Raw genomic sequence first — 21508 nt, 5'->3', positions numbered from 1 at the left:
AAACACTCTTTGTTCAAACAAACTAGTTTACAGAGACATGAATTAGATACAATTGGATGCTTTCTAGAACTTCAGAAAAAAGGAGGTTAGGCTATTAAAGTCAATTAAATATTAATAGGAACTCTGGGAAATTTGGGGCAAAGCTAGAAGAATGGAAAATAAAGGTTAGGAGAATGCTGTAGAGGACCTGAATTAGCCTGAGATTGGGGAAATAGAAGGAAGGTCTTTGGTTTTGGAAGGAGCTTATGACAATTTGGTGCTCATCTAACCCCAAAGTTCCAGGAATATGTCTCTAGAAGCCTAGAGAGCATGGCCTAATAGATAGAGCCCTGGACTTGGAATGAAGCTCTGGGTTCAAATACTACCTCAGATAGTAGCTATGTGGCTGTGAGCAATTTAACTGAACCATTCTGTGACTCCTGTTTCCTCATCTGTAAAATGGGGGGTTGAGACTCAAAGGTCTTTAAGGTCTCTCCTTATCAAGGTTATCTTTAGGCATGGTTTTACAAATTAGATTCAGGGGTCCTTCTAATTACACCCTAAATTTCTCTGCCTGCTTACTGATGATTCCCAAACTCTTTTTATCCCATAGTAAGAGATAAAATGTTTAAAAAACTAATGACTAGCTGAGGAAACAATCTGACAAATTACTTCACAGGAAGTTATGATCAATTAATGCCAACAACTGATAAATCTTTTCTTGGTTTGATAGTAGAGAGAGAGGGGCAGAAGGAAGATACTAGGTATCTGAAGGTAAGAGAGGAGAATTGGCCCCACTGGGGAAAAGGACCAACTTCACAATTTCACTTAGGGTTTACCTTGTTTACCTTAACAACAGTTGGTTAAAAAGAAGTTAAGTGAGCAGATATTTATAAATCTAATAAGTTAAGAAATTGTAAGTTATTAATGTCATTGCTGCTTTCCACATGTGTGAAACTTAATATCATTGTTTAGTACAAGCTCTAAACCCAAAGATTGATTAAATAGGGTAGCACTTGAGGGCCTGGGTAGCAGTAATTTACATACATTGCTCTAACTGAAACTTTGTCCATAATGTAAAACAAATTGTAGAAGAGGTTATTGTCTGGTCAATCTGGGTCCTTAAATATTCTGTTTGAATTATACAGATACTAACATAGTGATATATTTATTATTATTAAATGAAACATTGCTATACAAGTATTGTTATTACAAGGAGACCATGGTATAGTGGAAAGAAGAAATAAATTTGGGCTAGAGAAACTGAGTTCAAGTCTTGACTACTTAGTATCTGTTTGACCTTGCATCCCTTGATCTCTCTTGCCTCAGTTTCTTCACTTGTAAAATGAAGGGGTTAACCTAGATCAGAGCTGTCAAGCACAATGTTGGCTGTATGCAGCCCACAACACTCCTGGGTGTGGCCCAAACCAAATGAAATGTAATTGGGAAATATTTAACTAAATAAACAAAAAATACAATAAAACAAAGATAATATGAATACATAGCTTTCTAAGTCAGTATGCACCCTGCAGAGATCCTTATCTGTGATTTAGTGGCTCTCCTAACACCACTGGTCTAGATGATCTCTAAGGTCCCTTCCAGTTTCAAATCCTGTGAATTAAAGGATGAGAACCTGGATACTTTTTTTTTTCCAGAAAGTGAAATGATTCTTAAACATAATTTTACAATTCTCAGTTTAATGTAGCCATGTGTTTTTGAGTGATATGAAACCTTTCTAAGTGAAGTATCATTGTACGGGTGTACTGCTGTCAAGTAAAAAGATTTCAAGTGAATTTTCAAAAACCCTTTTCCTAAGCTAGATTTTTTTTTTTTTTTACTGTTTCCAAACTGGCAATCAAGCATTTCCTGAGAACTTGGCTCTCCAGGGAATCTTCAAAGATTGCTGGCATTCCAGAAACCCATGCTAGCCACATGTTCTCTCTCAGCTTTGCAGAACACTATGGAACTCATTTGAATGTCAAAAAAAAATGTCTGTCCCATTGTATTACAACATCTGGCTAGTACACTGAAACACTTTGTAAGGGATACAGCCCATAATGGGAAACAGCCAGCATCGTGTATTTGTGATAACTTGAGCTCAAGAGTTAGGGGGAATACCTACCTCCCTACTCCTCCCCCCAAAAAATCACCAACATATGTAGAATGGATGCCACATGCCTTCAATTCTCACCTTCCCATATAATACCAACAATACCAAGTCTTTGCAGAGACTTGCTATAGTGCAGTTTGCTACAGAGAGCTGATATTAGACTATTAGACAGAGACATTTATAATGTGGCCCTATTCCAACCTTCAAAGTCTCGTTTCTATTTCATCTCCAAGAAGGATGAGGGGCAGTTGTTGAGTTTTGACAATGTTTGGAGGTTGTTTTGCTTATCTGGATGGTCATCTGTATTCTGCAGCATCACCAAATTTCTTCCTCTTTCTCTTTTCCCCATCCTGAATTATGATCCCATAACATCAGTCCCATTAGGCAGTTGGGAGGAACAGTTGTTTAATAGAAAGAAATGGATAGTGCTCCTGAAAATATCAGGAGATGATCTGCTTAGATCATAGGATTACTGAATTATAGATTTAGAGGTAAAAGATTTAGAGGTAAGAAGTCATCTAAGCCTGCTCTCTTCTTTTACAGATGGAGATTAAGATTTAGAGAGGTTCTTCATATATCCATTAAGGGACAGAGCTGGGATTTGAACTCAGATCATGTGCTAGATGGCACAATAGATGGGGCTCTGGGTGAGGAGTCAGGAAAACTTGAGTTCAAATGTGGCCTCAGACACTTATAAGCTGTGTGACCCTGAGCAAGTCATTTAACCCTGTTTGCCTCAGTTTCCTCATCTGTAAAATGAGCTGGACAAGTAAATGGCAAACCACTCCAGTATATTTGCCAAGAAAACCCCAAATGGGGTCATGGAGAGTTGGACATGACTGAACAACAACAGCAACCTGTGACTCCAGTATATTGTACCATATAAATCCTTAGGCTTAGAAGGTGAAATGGGATGAAGCACTTCTGATAGACAAACCCTTCCCCCATCAGCTGAATGCAAACTGAACTATGTATACACCATTGACAACCATAAAATCTTAGGCAAGCATTCTTGACCTTAAGAAAACTAACAAACTAAGAGGGAGTAACGTTACTAAATAATTCTTTGCTTTACAAATGGGTTTACTGAAGGAATGTTTTAAGTAGTGGCTCTTCACTCATTCTTCCCCAGTACATTTAGCTATGTGGCCCTGAGTTATCACAATAAGCCTTGGTTTTCTCATCTGTAAAAGGAACTAATAATGCTTACTTACTTAACCTCTCTTCCAGTCTTCTCCCTCTCCAATCCATATTCCATGGCAGCTAAAGTGATACTCCTACAGCACACGTCTAACTATGCTTTCCTGCTCTACTCCTTCACTATTGCCTCTAGTACCAAAGACAGTCTCCACTGCTCAGCATTTAAAGCCCTTTATTTTCTGGTTCCAGCTTTCCAGACTTATTTAGGACACTTTATTCCTCTTCATGAACTCTATGGTTGAACCAAACTGATCTTCTTGCTTTCACTCAGTCAGTTCATCAACAAGCATTTATTAAATGCTTACTGTGTGCCAAGCACTGGGGATATGAAGAAAGATAAAAAATTGTCCTTGACCTCAAGGTGTTTTTTTTTAAATGGGGGAAATAATATAATTATGCATATACAAGATACACACACATAGATACACACACACACACACATATATATATACACATACATACAGCATGTATACATTATATATATGTATACATATATAGGGTTTGTGTATATAATGTATATGCATGTACACACATAGTAGATGGAAGGTCATCTCCAAGAGAAGACACTAACAGGGGAGAGGGATGGGACCAGGGAAGCCTCCTGCAGAAGGCGGGATTTGAAGACAGTCTTGAAGGAAGCCAGGTATAGCTGAGGTACCTGAGAGGTAGAGAGGAAGAGCAGAGCATTTCAGGAACACGCGATAGCCAAGGCATAGGGATAGACTCAGGAGATGGAGCATCACACACTAGAAACAGTAGGCCAGAAATGATGAATTGCATGGAGAAGAATAATGTGTAAAGAAGACCAGAAAGGTAGGATGGGGCCAGGTTGTAAGGGTTTTAAATGCCAAGGGAATTTATATTTGATCCTGGAAGTAACAGGGAGCCATTAGAGTTTGCTGGGAAGAGGGTGACATGGTCAGAGCTGCAATTTAGGAAAAGGACCTTGGCAGCAATGGCAAGGATGAATTGGAGTGAGAATTAAGGCAGAAATACCAATTAGAAGGTGATCACAATGATCCAGGTGAGAGGAGATGAGAGCCTATATAAGGGTATGGCTGTATGAATGGAGAGAAGACATACATAAGAGATATTATGAAGGGAAAAATGACAAAATCTGACAAAAGACAGCATATGTAGGGTGACTGTGAGAGTCAAGGATGACACTGAATTTGTGAGCCTAAGTGATGGAGAAGATGGAGAGGATACCCTTGACAGTAATAAGAAAGTTGGAAAGATGGGAGGATTTGAAGAGAAAAAATACTGAGTTCTATTATGGACATGTTGAATTTGAGATACCCATGGGACATACAGTTTGAGATATCCAAAATGCAGTTGGTAAAGCAAGAATAGAACTCAGGAGAGAGACTAGGGCTGGATTTATAGATCTGGGAATTACCTGCAAAGAGATGATAACTGAACTCATGGAAGATGATAAGATTGCCAACATTGTCATAAACAGGAAGAAGAGGGTACTGGACAGAGCTTTGGGGGGCATCCATGGTTTTTGGTTATGACAAGGATGAAGATCCATCAAAGGAGATAAGAAGAAACAACTGGACAGGCTGAAAACCAAGAAAGAATAGTGTCATGAAAAGCTAGAGAGGTGAGAGTATCCAGGAGGGGATGGTGATTAATAGCATCAAAGGCTTTAAGAGAAGTCAAGAAAGATGAGGAGTGAGAAAAGGCCATTAGAATGGACAATTAAGAGATCACTGGTAACTTTGGAAAAGATATTTTTAATTGAATGATGAGAAGTTCGACTGTAGAGGATTTAGTAGCAGGGGAGAAAAGAGGAATCAGAGGTACCTAATGTGTTGGTGCCTTCCTCAAAGTTTCACTGAGAAGGAAAGACTGGCAAGAGTAACACTTGCATCTCTTCACTCTATACTTTTGCAAAATTTGTCCACTATCTCTAGAATAAACTCTTTCCTCACTTCTATTGCTTAGAATCCTCCGAAGCTCAGCTCAAACCACCTCCCAGAAGACTTTCCTGATCCATACCTCCATGGGGCAGTACCTCCTCCACAAATTTCCTTTGAATATATTTTGAATCCACCCATATACTCATACGTTGTTTCCCCTGATAAAAATATTGGAGATTCTCAAGAGCAGAGACTATTTCTTTTTTGCCTTTGTAACTCCAACACCTATCACAATGCTTGGTACATAAGAAGCATTTAATAATTGCATGGCAACTGATGGATTACCATTTAAAAAATGTTAGCTATTATTATTAATCTTTCTTATTCATATTCATAATCTCATTTTATTTTCCTTTTTGGGGGGGGCAAGGCAATTGGGGTTAAGTGACTTGCCCAGGGTCACATAGCTAGTAAGTGTCAAGTGTAGAGGCCAGATTTGAACTCAGGTCCTCCTGAGTCCACCTGACTCCAGGACTGGTGATGAGAGGATCCAATGAGATAAGATCCTTTGTAAAGATTATCTGTAAGCTATTATTATGTTGGCTTCAGTTACGTTTATGTTAGTTCAGTTATTATTATGCTTCAGTTTACAAAAATTTCATTTACATGCAGGTTTTCAGGAACTTGTGTAAATTGGGGAAAAATTGTATTCTTATCAGTTGGCTTCTCAGTAAGGTTAAAGTTTGCATAGGAAGCTGCCTGCATTATTTATTGTGACCTGTAGCTGTTTGACATTTTGAAGTCTGGAAGCCCCAATATTGTTCTGCTAATTAAGTGAAACAGTTTCACAGCGCATTGCATGTAGCAGGTGCTTAATAAGTATCCAACTGAATGGACTCCCATAGAGTCCACTTGAGCAATGCTCAAGCTTGTCACCAGCAGTTTGTTCCAGTTCTAAACTCTGGTGATCATAGGATTGATTATACCCAAGCCCCCAAATCAGCGAGGCAAAGGTTAACATCTGAAGGGGCAATGGGGTTAGGTCTGGACAAGTTCAAAGTCAAAGAGTAGAGGAGAATCAACATGGCAGACAGGAATGAAAATCAGTGGAAGGATCCAGGTAGAGTACACAGAATTGATGATGAGGAAAACAAGGCTAGCTCCCCCCTTCCTCTCTTCTACCATAGATGGTCTCAAGGGTGCAGAAGAACTTGAACACATTATAACGTACATACTTGGTATTTGCAATTTGTCCCTTGAGGGGTCAGGTTAGCTGGTGCTCTAAGCCCAACTCAAACTCTGTTCATTCTTGCAGGGACCTATGTAACATTAAATGTTGGCCACAAACACGCTCGGTCCCGGCCTCCTACATTCCCCATCCATAACTCAAAAGTTGGTATGTGACCTCATCCCTTTTGTCCAAGCATAGTTAACCATTTAAATATATATTTCCTGTTTGGAGCATGGAAATTCCTGTTGCTGGGAAATCCTAAAGTTTCTCCCTCCTTTCCCACCACCATACTGCATTTGCAGGGCCCTCTTTATTCTTCCTGTTCTCTTTGCCAAAGTCAGTCCACTCAGTTCCCTATACTGTGACCTTATAGTTCAAACTCTTCCAACAGTCTCCATTCAATCAGTGAACACCACCTATCTATATAATCTTTAGGATTAAGTTGCCCTGTAAACAGGAAGTTCTCAGACAGTTGGAATTCAAGGTCCTAATACTTTTTTTTTAAAGGCTTCCTAACTCTAACAGACATTTTAAGGTGCTAGGCTGAGAGTGAAATCAAAGTACAAATAGCTCAATGAAGCTAAGGAAATAATAACAATAACAGATATTTAACTAACACTTTAAGTTTTGCTAGGTGCTTTACGTAGGTCACAAGAACTCAGTGAGGTAGGTGCTATTATTATCCTGATTACACCAATGATGAAAAAGAGACCAAAAAAAAAGAGAGGTTAAATAACTTTGGGTAATACAGCCAGTATGTCTCAGAGGCACCACTTAAACCCAGGTTATCCTGACTCCAAATCCAACCTACTAATACACTGTGCCAAGCTGGCCTCTCCCAATAGGTCAAGGGTGGAGGCGTCATTAAATTTGCTAAGCTCAGCAATGTTGAGGCAAAGTGGTCTTTTAACCAATATTTATATGTACCTTCCATGCACATATTCTTCCCTCAGTTGATTATCTCTAATTTATCTTGTATATTACTTGTTTGTACATAGTTACTTGCATATTTTATTTTATATATTACTTGTTTGTACATAGTTATTTGCATATTGTCTCCTCCATTAGATCATGAGCTCCTCAAGGATAGGTACTGTCTTTTACCTTTCTTTGTATCCATAGGACTTAGCACAATGCCTGGCACATAGTGACTATTTATTCCAAAGTAACTGCTTATTAAACGTTTAACCTATTGACAGTTGCAAATAATACCTAAGAATACATAGAGTGAAAAGGCAGCTATGTAAGTGGGACCCTTGTGTCAGAGACTTTCTGCAAACTAAAGAACTCTGGTTAGTAGGGTATTTAGTTAGAACTCAAATACTTAAATGCTTATTGAATGACTAATGATGCCACACCTCTACATCACCTCCTCTTATGGGATAGATCAACTCCTTTTCACCCCATTAATTCAATAACTGACAAGCTCCAGCTAGGGATGAAAGACAGAATGCTCTTCCTTAAGGAGGTAAGGAAAAGGAGAAAAAATAAGAAACTTTGCATGGTACTTCCAATGGCATCACCATTTCTTGGTGCATCCTACTTAGTGAGGTCTAGCATGAGTGGGGCAGTGATGAGTGAGAGGAGCTATAGCTCCTTATAAAAGGATATGCATGAACTCTAGGCTTTCTTTTCCTCTCAGCATTATCTATTTCCCTCTTTCTGACTTCCTGATGAGAACAGTGAAAGCAAGAAAGGAATAGGTTTCTCTGGAGATGAAAGGAGAGAAAGGCAATGAAGATATATAAATAAACTATTGGTGTTAATATCACCATTCCCATTCTCTGGACAATTTTAATGGTGCAGTAAGCTGGTACATTATTAATGAGTGGCATCTATAACCGAGAAGACTAAAGTAAGAAAAAAAAAGGGTCAGAGAAAGAGGGGGAACATGACAATTTGAGAAAGTTGGGTGTGAGGTTTTGCTGTCATTTGGCATAGGAGAGAAAACCAGAAAGATGGTAGAATTCTAGAGATTTGCCCTCACTTTGCTTGAGAAGATAGTAGCTAAGTTGGTCATATTCTCAAGTTGAGGAGTGTCATGCAGAATGGCCAGAAGTTGGAGAAATAATTCTCTTGGAAAGGCCATTATATATAGCAATTTAGAGGTCTTTGGTATCTTTGGAGAGAAACATGCATCAAGCACCTTCTGTGTGTATAGCAGCATATCTTCCGCCTGCCTTCCACCCTCTCTTTTTCATCTGTTGAAATCCTAGTTATCCCTTAAGGCTTAGCTCAAATACCACTTCTTAGGATCAGGATCATAGATTTAGAACTTGGCAACAACTTAAGGGCATCTAGTTCAAGTGCCTCCATTGGGGGGTGGGGGTGGAGAAAAGCTTCTCAAAATCAGTTTAAAAAATTGTATTTATTGATAGCTTTTGTTTTTATATTACCTTCATTTCCAAATATATTCCTTTCTCTTTTCTTATGTAGAGAGTCATCCCTTATAACAAAGGATAAGAAAAGAGGTAGAATAGGAGAAGAGGGAGGAAGTTTGTCAAAACTAATCAATACATCATCTGAATTTGACAGTAAATGGAATGTTCCACACCCACAGCCCCCCACCTTTGCAAAGAGGGTAGGGAGGTGCATTTTCTCATATTTTCTTTGGGGTTGAGCTTGGCCAACCTCCTAATTTTGATACATGAGGAAACTGAGGCCCAGAGAGATGAAGTGACTTTGCCCAAGGTCAGCCAGGTAGTAAGTAGCAGAACCAGGATGTAAAACTAGGTCCCCTGACTCCAATGCCAGCACTTTGGTCACTACACCTTACTAAAATTTTATAGTTGGAAAGCACCTTAGACCATCAAGTTCAACATCCTCATTTTTTAGAAAAAGAAATGGGGGCTCAGACAGTTTAAGTGATTTACCCAGGAATATACCTAGTGCATGAGGCAATATTTGATCTTGGGTTTTCCAACTCCAAATTCTGCGCTCTACCCACTGTACTGTCTAGCTAAGTTAAATGAACTATGTAAGGTCTCACACAGTGAGAAAGTCAGGTTTTTTGCTTTTATACCTAGTGTTTTCTTAACTACCAAGCTACTTTTCATTCCTCTGAGATCCTAATGCCTCATCTGTACATTCTTCTTCTGGCACATAAGAAATCCTGTCTCATATTGTGGTTCAATAGAACTCAATTCCTCCAATAGAATCTAAGTGCTTTGATAGCAAAGAATATCTAGCTCTTGAATTTATGTCTCCAGCAACTAGTTTCTGGCACATAATTGGTGTTAATCCATTTTTAGATATTGTTGCTACAAATGTATGTTTTCTTCCACACTAATACATGTAAAAATTGTTGGTTGAATACTGGTCAAAAACCAATATAAAATGATGAACTATCTCCTCCAGAAAGGTATGACTTGGAAGCTAGCACAGTCAATCTTGCTAAGGAGAATCCTGTTCAGGCATTCAACAAACATACATTAAAACAACTCTTATGTTCAAGACACATGCAATATAGTCTATAGCAGAGATGGTTTCTTCTGCATCTGGATTTTAAAAGATACAGAAAATTTGGGGTCAACATCTATTTTATTCATCTTCATATCCCTTTTAGAACCTAAGATGTTGTTTAGTCATTTTCTATTGTGTCCAACTCTTCATGACCCCATTTGGGGTTTTCTTGGCAAAAATATTAGAGTGGTTTGCCATTTCCTTTTCCAGCTTATGTTACAGATGAGGAACTGAGGCAAATAGGGTTAGGTGACTTGCCCAGGGTCACACAGCTAGTAGGTGTCTGAAGCCAGATTTGAACTCAAGATGAGCCTTCCTGACTCCAGGCCCAGCATTTTAGCCACTGCATTACCTAGTTGCCCTAACCTAGGATGATGCCTTGCTCAATAAATTTCATTATAATTAAATATATATTTATTTATTTATTTTTAGTTTTGAACATTCACTTCCACAAGATTTTGAGTTTTAAATTTTCTCCTCCTTCCTCTCCCCTGCCCAGATGGCCTGAAATCTGATATAAGCTCTATCTATATATTCATATTAAGCACATTTTCCCATTAGTGATGATGTAAAGAACAATTAGAACTAATGGGAGGAACCATGAGAATGAAGAAATAAAACAAAACAACAAGGAAAAAGGAGAGCAAATAGTATGCTTCTATCTGCATTCAGAATCTATAGTTCTTTCTTTGGATGTGGATAACATTTTATATCATGAGTTTTTTGGAGTTTTCTTAGATCCTTGCATTGCTGAGAAGAGCCAAGTCTATCAAAGTCAGTCATCGCACAGTGTGGCTGTTACTGTGTACAAAGTTCTCCTGGTTCTACTCATTTCACTTAGCGTCAGTTCATATAAGTCTTTCCAGGTTTTTCTGAAGTCTGCTTGCTTATCATTTCTTATAGCACAATAGTATTCCATTACATTCATATACCACAACTTGTTCAGCCATTCCCCAGTTGATGGGCATGCCCTCAATTTCCAATTCTTTGCTACCACAATAAGAGTTGCTATAAATAAATTTCATTGTAATTAAAAAAAAAAAACCAAGTTAGTTCTCTGTTTCTCTTCAGTATACTATCTTGTTCTTTCCATGCCAGTGTTTCTCTCTAAAAATAGGGAAATTGTTTATCATAGCAATAATTCATGATCCTGTTCCAATACTCTTGGAAAACTTAGTGTCCATACTTCTCTGCTTTGTAAAAAAGTTTTGTTTCTTCTACTACAGTGGAAAGAGAGACTTATAAATGGCTTATGGAGCACCACTGAGGGATTCAGTCTCAGAGGGTAGAGAAAAAGTGGTGGCATTGCCTCTAGTCCAATATTGGGGCAATTTAGAGAAGAGTTATTTTATTTTATAGGTGTACCTCCTAAGCTCATGAGGGAATGGACTTCTTTGAGGCCAGTTGAGGTTAAGAGGGAGCAATTTTAGTTCTGTAAAATTCTTGCATAAAAAGGAATAGGAGTTCTAAAAGAAGAGTGTCAATAGTAGGATTTGGTCTTCTAGATATAATGAAAAAACAACTAGTGCAACAAGTGAGTGCATGTGAAAATGGGAAGGAGTAAGGCAAACATAACTATTTATCTTGAACCTGAATGGCCTTGAAAGGTAATTTTCATGTTAGGAAGACACTACTAGGGTACAGACAGCTAGGTGGTGCTGTGGCTAGAGAGCCAGGCCTGGAGTGGGGGGGGACCCGAGTTCAAATTCAGACTCAGACACTAGCTGTGGAATCCTAGGCAAGTACCTTAACCTTGTTTGCCTCAGTTTCCTCATCTGTAAAATGAACTGGAGAAGGAAATGGCAAATCACTTTAGTATCTTTGCCAACAAAACCCCAAATGGGGTGACAGAGAATCTGACACAACTGAAATGACTCAACAACACCAGGGTATACCAAGGCAGTTTAAAGTATAATGAAGGAGCCACACTCAAAGTATCTCAGATTCAGGAAAATCTATCCTTAATTCAAAAGCCCTCAAGTTAAGGAGATGACAGATTCTCCCTTCATTAACTCATTTTTTTTACAACACTTGACAACTCCCACCTTCAGGAAATTCTTCAATTTAACTTAAAAAGTTCAATTACAGCCCACATCTGTTTCCTCTTTCTTTGTCCTTAAAAGATTCTCCCCAACATATACTTGCGAGGCGGGAAAAGAGAATAACATGCATTGCTTTGCAGTTTACCTAGGATTTTCCTCAAAACCCCATGAGTTGGGTAGTTTAAGTCTTTATAAACACCACTTTGCAGATGAGGACACTGAGGTAGAGAAAAGTTAGTGTTGTGCCCAACTTCACACAGAAAAGGGCAAGGTAGGACTGAAATCCAGCCTTTCTTAGAGCCAGATCAGTGTTCCTTTCATTACACCAAGCTCCCCTTCAAAAGTGAATAAAAATGCAGAAGCAATAGTGTCATTAAATGGTTACTATTTTTATACAGCTATTAGCAGTTTACAGAAGCAAGTACCTCTTATTCTCAAGATTACTTTTTCATGGTATAGCTCTAAATCTGGCTATATATGTATGTGTACTAGTATATGGCAGAATGGTTAAAGGGCCAGCCCTTTGAGTCATAAAGAGATTCAAAGAGGTTCAAATAGTATTTATACCAAACCCTAGCTGTGATACCATGGACAAGTCAATAAATTTCTCAAAACATGCGTTTAGGGATAGATAGATACGTCTATCTAATGTCCTAACTATCCGTTATTGCACACATGGTCCAGTGAAATGAAAGGGAACACACAGCTCACATGGTCTTGTCCACTAGTTCAGCAGAGCAACAAAAAAGCAGGACAAGGTAGAGGAAGCCAGGACAATAAGTCTCAGGAAGAGATTTCCATGAGACTTTCTTAATTTGGAATTTGAATTTCTGGGTTAGAGTTCTGATTGGCCAAAATAATAGTGGAGCCTGAAAGGAATGGCTATTATTGATTAGCAAATTCTCAGGTCAAACATGCCTCCTTTTCCAACCAGGTATTCATGAGTATACAGTTCAAGTCCCAGGAGCCAGAGACAGCCAGTCAATGACATGGCTGTGGCTTTGTGGGGGATGAACTTACATAATTTTAAGTCCTAACGTGAGTTACTGACCATTCACGCTTTTAAGGATTTGCTGAAGTATTATCAAAAATTCAGAAGCAGAAATTCAATCCCCTCAAACTCTAAGTGTCTTAAAGACATTTTGTGGTAGAATTATACACATTTTACAATCATCTCTTCCACATCATGACTTTCCCCATTGTAGTTTCAGTAAGTCGGGTCAGCATAAGTAATTAAATGGGAATTTTTGGGGGGTTTTGCAGAAGCCCCAGACAGCATGTGAAGGTCAACTAAAGTTTAAAAACTCAGAAATGAATAAAATATATGTATAGTATTGTATGATATCAACATATTTTATCTTTGAATATTGTAAACACCCTGTAAAAGAAAAAAAAATTCAGATTTCTTCTTTGGTACAAAGGGGGCCCAAAAAATTTTATGCAGATTTCCCAGATCTCAGGGACACCGGTTCCCTAAATCCCACAATGCAGAACAGATAACTGTACTCTGTGATCCAGGGAATGAAAGGAGTTGCTCAAAGACACACAGTGGGCAGATAAACACTGTACACAGTAAAACCATCTGAGTTGTTGTCTTTCAATCTGTATTCTCTTGAATATCTCCAACTCTTATCAATGAAATATAGAACTGGCTTCTGGGCCCTACCTTCTCTATCTATAAGTCTGTACTGTATTTCTCTCACTGGATAAGCCTTTTAAGATTTCAAATTGTTCATTGCCTTATGAATCAGAACATCCCTGGACCCAAAGAATGTCTCAGTCTTCTCATGCAGATACTTGATATAAAGCTGAACATTTACCCTAAGTTTTCCCCATCAAACTTTCAACCTTTGTCCCATTAAACCTGTAAGGAGCCTCACTCCAGTACCAACGGTTTGAAAATGCAATGCCCTATTTTAAGGCTTGTTACAAACATTTATGAACAATGAAGAATATTTAGCATCTGATATATTTTGGTGATTCAAGTCCAAATGAATCTGAACCACATGGATTAGATTTCTTTTTCATATCATCACAAAGAAAAAAAAATTTAGAAAAGTGGGCACAATGTCAAAATGTGTATGTTATTTAAAAATCAGATGGATGAGAAATCATCTATGCTACAACTATAGCACATGTAACATAACAGGTACTTAAAATATATCTGTAGAATAAATAAAGATATTTTCCTTCTTAATAGTGTGATATAAAGTCTCATGACTTGAGTCAGAAGATCTAGGATCAAATACTACCTCTAACTCTTACCACCTATGTGACCATGGAGACATCCCATGAACTCTCTGGGCCTCAATTGTCTCATCTGTAAGATGAAGGTATAAAACCAGATGGCTTCAGATATCCCATCCATAGATCTATGATCCTATGAAATGTTTCTGAGTCTGATGTACCTCTCTGGAGATACGCATATCTTTAAACTGACTTTTGACTAATCGGCAACTAATAGCTATGACCTTGTTACTCTAGGTTTTGTTTACCTAGTCTGAAATGTGATACAAAGGAGGATATCATTCCTTCCACTTAATAGTCCTTTGTTTTAAAATAATCCCCCCATCCCATGCCAAGCAATTAGGTACTATGGCAATAGATCCCTTGGGAATGTGATACTAAGACAGATTGTATATGGAAACTAGTACAGAGACAGTATGCAGCTAACACAGGTAAACAGACCATTTTCTGATTTTATTTCTGATTTAATATTTTTGCAAAAATCACAAACTGAAATAAGTTTTTCTAAAGTCCAATTCGGTTTCAGGATTCCACATATATCTTTGCTCTTCTTAGAATGAGGCAAATATTTATCCTGACCACATAAGGCAGGTAGGACATCAGATGTAATTTTGGTGCCATGTGAGCCTTTATTTCCTGTTAGAGCACTACTTCTTTTCAAAGCTATTAGCATTCATAATAGAAAATTCAGTTAAAAAAAAAATTCCAAGCATACATATACGTCCACACCTCAATTCTGATTCTTAACCATTCGGAAGAGGCTGAAGACTTTGCACGGCTCTACCTCACTTAAATCCAGTTCACATGCAAGTCAAGCTATCACCTGTGATACCGGTCCTCTTCAAAAACTAAGGAGCAACAGTAACAATCAGCTCTGATTTTTAATCATTCAGAAGCCTCACTGATAGCTGGAAATCTTGCATTCATTGAGCCACACGTGTTTATTTGAACACATTTTGCTCAACATCAGACTTCCTCTAAAATCCAAGACATGATTTAATCCTTCACTAAGGTCAAAAGTCTCAACTATCAACTCTTAAGGTTAATTGTTTGAATATTGACAGGTTTGAATAATGTATATGCGACTGGGGAAAGGGGAGAGGAGAGAGGAGAGTGGATGAGAGTGACTGTTTTTCTCTCTACATCTCCCACTGACACAATGTCTTGTCTCCCCACCTCCCACCCTAAGAAGGGGCCCAGAGCTTTTTCCAAAGTCAATGAATGGTAAAAGGCATAATTTTAACCCACTGACACACTATAGTCACTGCAGTGGTGAAATATGATAGATGATGAAATGCCACACAGTAACACCACAAGAATCTTAGCTGGAAAGTTGGCAATAGGGTATCCAATATTCATTTGCATACAATTCCAATCCAGAGCAAAAAATAGAGTTAAGCCAGGAAATTACTAACTCTTGAAAGTTTTAGTTATACACTCAGGTCTGAAGATCTAACTATTTTTTAGGACTCTGAAAAAATGAATGGATTTTCCAAAGAAGTCTGAACTAGAAACCAGGGACTTGGGGTGAAGGTGGGGGTGGGGGGGCGGAATAGTTCTAATTTCACTTCTGACTTACCAGACATCAATTTGTTCTCTTTTATGCAATATTCATTTTCTGGATCTGAATTTTCCCAGATGTAAAATACCGAGAGAATGTTGAGCTTTTTTAGAGGGATGAATACAAAAATATTCTTAAAAAAGAGAAAACAAAGGGAGCAGCTAATTGTCTTTATAAAATATGTGAAGACAAGTGGAGAATGCTGACAGCTGTTTTCCATCCACATTTAACATGAAAGAACAAATTGGCTTAACTTGAAGCAGGAGGCATTTAGGGCTAGGTATGAGGAAAATCTTCCAAGTAGTAGGAGTAGTTATAATAAAAAGATTTGCTAATAGTTGTGGTGGACTTTTATTTAACATCAGTCCAGATATACATCTGTCTACAATAGTTTAACTAGCATCAAAATGGAAGCGGGGGAGAACTCAATCAGAATTTCACCACTAGTATGTCCTGGCCATGTATTTTAGAGAGAATACATTTGAAAAACAAGATTTTTTTCCCCTACTTGGAAATAGGTTGAAAACTAGATTTTCAAAAATTTCATTAAGAAAGAAAACTCTTAAAAATAAACCAAAATAATTTACCTGTACTAGTAGTTCCAGCTTTCTGTCATCAAGTAGATGAACTTGACACCGGCGCCCCTCCGTCATCTAAGAGAAAAAGAGTCAGAATCATGAGCTTTTCAAAAGCCTTGGAAGCTTTCAGATAGTCACCCTTACTCCCTTATTCAACCAATATTCATTAAGCTCTTACCATGAGCAAAGTATTGTATTAGACACTAGAAACACAAGTTAAAAAAAAAAACCAAACAGTCCTTACTCTCAAGGCACTCTCATTCTTCTAGATACATAGAACCTTATACACCAAAAAGTAAATACAATTTAATTCAAGCAGAGGAACAGAACTAATAACTACCCTAAGAGCATTAATGGGCAGCTAGGTGGTGCAGAGAATTGAGTGCCAGGTCTAGAGTCAGGAAAACCTGAGTTCAAATCTGGATTCAGACACTTACTAGCTATGTGACCCTAGGCAAGTCACTTAACCCTGTTGGCCTCGGTTTCCTCATCTGTAAAATGAGCTGTAGGAGGAAATGGCAAACCACTCCAGCATCTTTTTATTTATTTATTTTTAGGCAATTGGGGTTAAGTGACTTGCCCAGGGTCACAGAACTAGTAAGTGTCAAGTGTTTGGTCTGAGGCTGGATTTGAATTCAGGTCCTCCTGACTTCAGGGCCGGTGCTCTATCCACTGTGCCACCTAGCTGCCCCCGCACTCCAGCATCTTTGCCAAGAAAACCCCAAATGGAGTCATGAAGAGTTGGACATGACTGAAAAGAGTGAAGAACAAAAATAGCATTAACACCCAATACCAATGAGATTTGGACCAGCAAACCAGGTATGTACGCGTGCGCATACACACACACACACACACACACACACACACACACACACACGACTGTAGGCACCTGGAGAAAGGGTCTGTGTGTGTGTTTGTGGACTAAGGATAATCTTTGTGATGCTAATAGTCATTGCTTCTTTAATCTCCTGCCCTCCTTAGACAAGAATAGTCCAACCACCAGGCCATCTGACAAACGTATTGTCTTAAAAAAAAAAATCTTTTCTTTCATTCAATGGAAATAAAAGTACCCCTTCAGTCTTCACTCTACCCTTACTTAGTAGTACTAGTAGGTCCTTGGAGATAATGAAATGTACCTGTGTGCCTTGCCTTCACCAACTAGAAAAAATCCAGTGAGACAGGACTGCGTAGTCAACCTGACCTTCATTCTTTTGTGTCTTTCCAATCTATAAGTCTCTGCACCTAAGATCCATTTATTTCCCCCATTAACATGCATCATTTTCCCCCCTGATTACCAGATGCTTCTTCTTAGACTTACCAGACTGATCCAACATGAAGAGACTCTGCAAGATGGATTAACCTTGCCTGATTAACCCCTTCCCACCTGGCCTTTCAGCAACTACTTTCTACTAATCAGGGAAGGGGGCAAATGCACATGCATAACTCTCCTGTTCTGCATTATTAACCGCCCAACTGTAAGGAAACTCCATCCAACCTATGTGGGCTCCCAATGAGAAATCCCTCTAATTCTTCGGACAGATGGCAGAATATGGGAGGCAGAGGGGTATAGTAAAGAGCATTCTGGAATGCCAAAGAGGCCCGGGTTCAAATTCTGCCTCAGACACTTTCAATATGTGTGACCCTGGGAACATCACTTAATTTCTGCAAGACTCAGCTTTTCTAGCAATAAAATGGGGATAATAGCTCCTACTTCACATATATGTTATTGATTGAATGGCATAATTTATGTAAAAACTTCATGAATCTTAAAGAGCTACGGAAGTGCCAAATATTATTAGGGTTAGAAGGGACCTTAGAGATTACATATCTTCTCTCCACACACACGTTTGACAGATAAAGAAACTGAGATGGAAATGAATTTCTCAAAGTCACATAGTGAATAATTAGCAGAACTGTTCTTGAAATCCAGGCCCTCTGACTCTGTATCTCTTGGTACCACACCAAAGGAGCCTGATGGGGGCCTCTCAAGGTCTCCTTGTCTTGCTATAGGATCTGAGACAAAATAAAGGCTGTCTTACTTGGATAAGTTCCTGTGATCCTGAATAAGTGACCTAGTGCTTACCTATATCAAGAAAGGGCATACCGGGACAGCTAGGAGGCATAGTGGATAGAGCACCGGTCTTGAAGTCAGGAGGACCTGAGTTCAAATCCAGCCTCCGACCAAACACATGACACTTACTAGCTGTGTGACCCTGGGCACGTCACTTAACCCCAATTGCCAAAAAGAAAAAAAAAAGAAAGGGCCTACCAAGGAAAGATTTAGTCATACTTCAATGTTTTAAAAGATTCGTATGCATACTGATAAATCCTAACCTTCATGAATAAAGATCACAATGGTCCCATACCTAATCAACTAATTTCCTGCCCCAAGCAATCATCTAATCCATCAATAAGCATTTATTAATCACCTACTATGTGCCAGGCACTGTGCTAGATGAACACACAGTATTCGTAAGTTTGTTGTGGACAAAATAAATAAAAATGTTGATAATTATGATAATGATTGTCATCATCATCATCAACATCATCCTTATTCTTATCCTCATCGTTACCACCACTACTACTACCACCATCACCAGGTTTCCAAATTTCTAGAGAATATCTTCTCCAAACTTAGGCTATTCCTTAAAAAATAGTCTGATAGTCCATCACCAAGCCATGCTTCAAGTCTGACTCGCTTGCTAGGCCTCACCAGGGCATGTGTACCACTTGAGCAGTCTTTAAGAATCCAGCTGCTACTTTCATGGCATTTTGAGACAAAGGGCATTAGTTGAGGTCAGACAATCATGAGAACAGAAATGAAAAGAATAAAATAGAATAAGAATATAGCAAACCAGTCATGTTACACAATCTAAATTTGTCTCCAAATAGGATGACAACCTATTCTCATCTGGCTATACAAAGCATTTGTTCCTAGAAAACTTTGTTTCCTCTGACAGATGTGATGCGCAAGAGGATAGATCCCTAAGCTCGAAGCCAAATTGTACTGCAGATCATGGGCATTCAATAAATATTTGTTGATCTGATTCTAAAAATTGTTCAGCCTAATTTCCATCATTTCTCCGTGGAAACTCAATGAGACTCAGAAGGATTTAGGGGCCTGAGTTCTTAAATAAGAGTGAAAGCCCAATGACACCTTATGACCAAAAAGTAAATTCCCAGCTTTGCAATTCAACATAGCTAGATATAATAATAATGGGGGTACTTTGAGTATGCCCTCTGAATTTGAACAATTCAACATATGCTAGAAAGTACCCCAGATTACTGGAGTATAAGATCCCAGAGCAAAACAGAGTTACATGCAACTAGCAACAGAAACATGTTATTTTGAAAACCCTTTTCATAGTATCAGGAACATTCCAGAAAAGAAAAATGGACAAGAGAAACACTGCATACACATCTCTCTTCAGAAGTTGGAGAGTTTAAAACTCACCTCATTGCAAAAAGGATTAAGTGTATACAGATTTAATACAGTATCTTATTCACACATTCTTAACTTTTTTCAAAAGCACAGGAAAATTGGTGTCTGAAGGACTTAATAGTGCCATATAAATATTTTATCATACTAATAAAAATTATGTGTCTTTCCCTCAAGTATTAGCCAGCACTTAATACTTTGTGACTTTGATAAAAGTCTGTAAGAATTCTGCCATTGAATCCAAAAGCTAGAATTCAGAACATTTACCCCAAGCTCTTCTTTTAATCTGTGCTAGGGCAGAGGGAAATCCTCAAAACAAAAAGCTTTCTATGCACTCTCACCTTAACTATCAGAAAGCAGTTTTAAGCAGGTCACTTTCAGGGCATTACGATGTTAATGTTAGTCCAGTCTTTCCTTTATGAAGTCTAGCCATGAACTCGCAAGGTATAGGAAAGATTCCCCCATGTATTAATGCCTCCCTTGCAGAAGACGGAAACAGGCCTAAAGCAGAGACTGAGCTTTGAACTTTCAAACTTTTTTCAGGATTAAGGTATTTTTGACAACACCTCTGTGGTTTTCCAACTCAAAAGGTAGACTTTGTTGTTCCATACTGGACAGAATGAGATGCTCCTTCAACATCAATCAATTTAGAAAAAAGACCTATTTACTAACCTAGGGTGTAGACAAATAATGAATGACCATCTGTTGGCTTTGTCTTGGTTGCTAGGCATACCAAAATTTCTTTTGAATACCAACAATTGTAAAATAATACTGGTTTCCTTTTCATTTTCAGCTACCCAGGCACAATCAGAGCTCTGACATGGCCCTCAAAGGAAATCCTTTGGAAAACAAGTCTTCTTATAAATATCAGCTGGTTACCATTTCAACCATAAATTGTCTTGCTACAATATAATTCTATAACAAACAGTGGCGTGCCAAGCCCACTATTGTTCTATAGGACATGTAGGAAAAGTTATTTTAAAAATTGTGCTTCTACCCTTCTGTATTATCTACTTTGCTCTTAAGACATTATACTCAGTTCTAGGGGTGGCCATAGAAAAGTGGCCTAAAGAGTGATTTTTCCTTTCTTAAGTAAATTATTTTAAGTAGTTCAAATACTTTTTATTGCAAAGAAGGACTTCTCTCTAGAGTCTACTACCAAAAATAATAAAAATGAGAAATTATGATGCTTTTATGCATAGCAATTTCACAATTCAAAAATGACTGTGGGTTTCCTAGCTTATTGTGTTGATTGCTTTTTCTGGACAAGATTACAGAATGCAAACAGATGATATCTTAAGACTTTCTTAAAGGTGTTTTTGCATAGACCTTGTAAAGTCTAGGTCTACCTATGTAGAAAGACTTAATAGAGTTTGGGGTTTGGCAAATCTCCATCATGTTTTACCAAGAACACATCCTCCTCACTTCACAAATTAAACCATCCTCTTGCTTATTTGCTCTTATATTTAGATCTGGAAGAAACTGAGAGGTCATCTAGTCTAAACTCCTCATTTTGCCAATGAGGAAACTGAGTCCAAGAAAGGTCTGGTGAATTGATCTAAATTATGCAAGTGAAAGGTGAAAGGATTTGAATTCAGGCCCCTTAACACACTCTACTCATCATCCTTCACAAGACACCCCATTTCTTTTTTTTTATTTGGTTATGGCCTACTCCGTAGATGTCCCCTTTTCCTTGAATTCCACTACGTATATTTCTGATTGAAATTGAATCTGGCTATGAAAATACTCTCACAACTTATAATTGTATAGTACCTTTATGGTTTATAGTTTACT

At 38.2% G+C, this 21508-nt stretch overlaps 1 protein-coding gene across 3 annotated transcripts in view; it reads right to left on the bottom strand.

Annotated features, from left to right (window-relative positions):
• Positions 1-21508, bottom strand: part of FRMD4A (FERM domain containing 4A) — a 352592-nt gene that overhangs the window by 240342 nt on the left and 90742 nt on the right. For all 3 annotated transcript variants that reach the window (XM_027838551.1, XM_027838548.1, XM_027838550.1), the window contains exon 2: positions 16285-16350. In XM_027838551.1, coding sequence (XP_027694352.1) covers positions 16285-16350 — 66 coding nt within the window. The remainder of the gene's footprint in view (positions 1-16284; positions 16351-21508) is intronic.

This window comes from Vombatus ursinus, unplaced genomic scaffold (genome assembly GCF_900497805.2).
Source record: "Vombatus ursinus unplaced genomic scaffold, bare-nosed wombat genome assembly UNPS02014830.1, whole genome shotgun sequence".
Classification (NCBI taxonomy): domain Eukaryota; kingdom Metazoa; phylum Chordata; class Mammalia; order Diprotodontia; family Vombatidae; genus Vombatus; species Vombatus ursinus.
The sequence above is the reverse complement of the archived record's forward strand: the minus strand, read 5'-3'. Positions and strand labels throughout refer to the sequence as shown.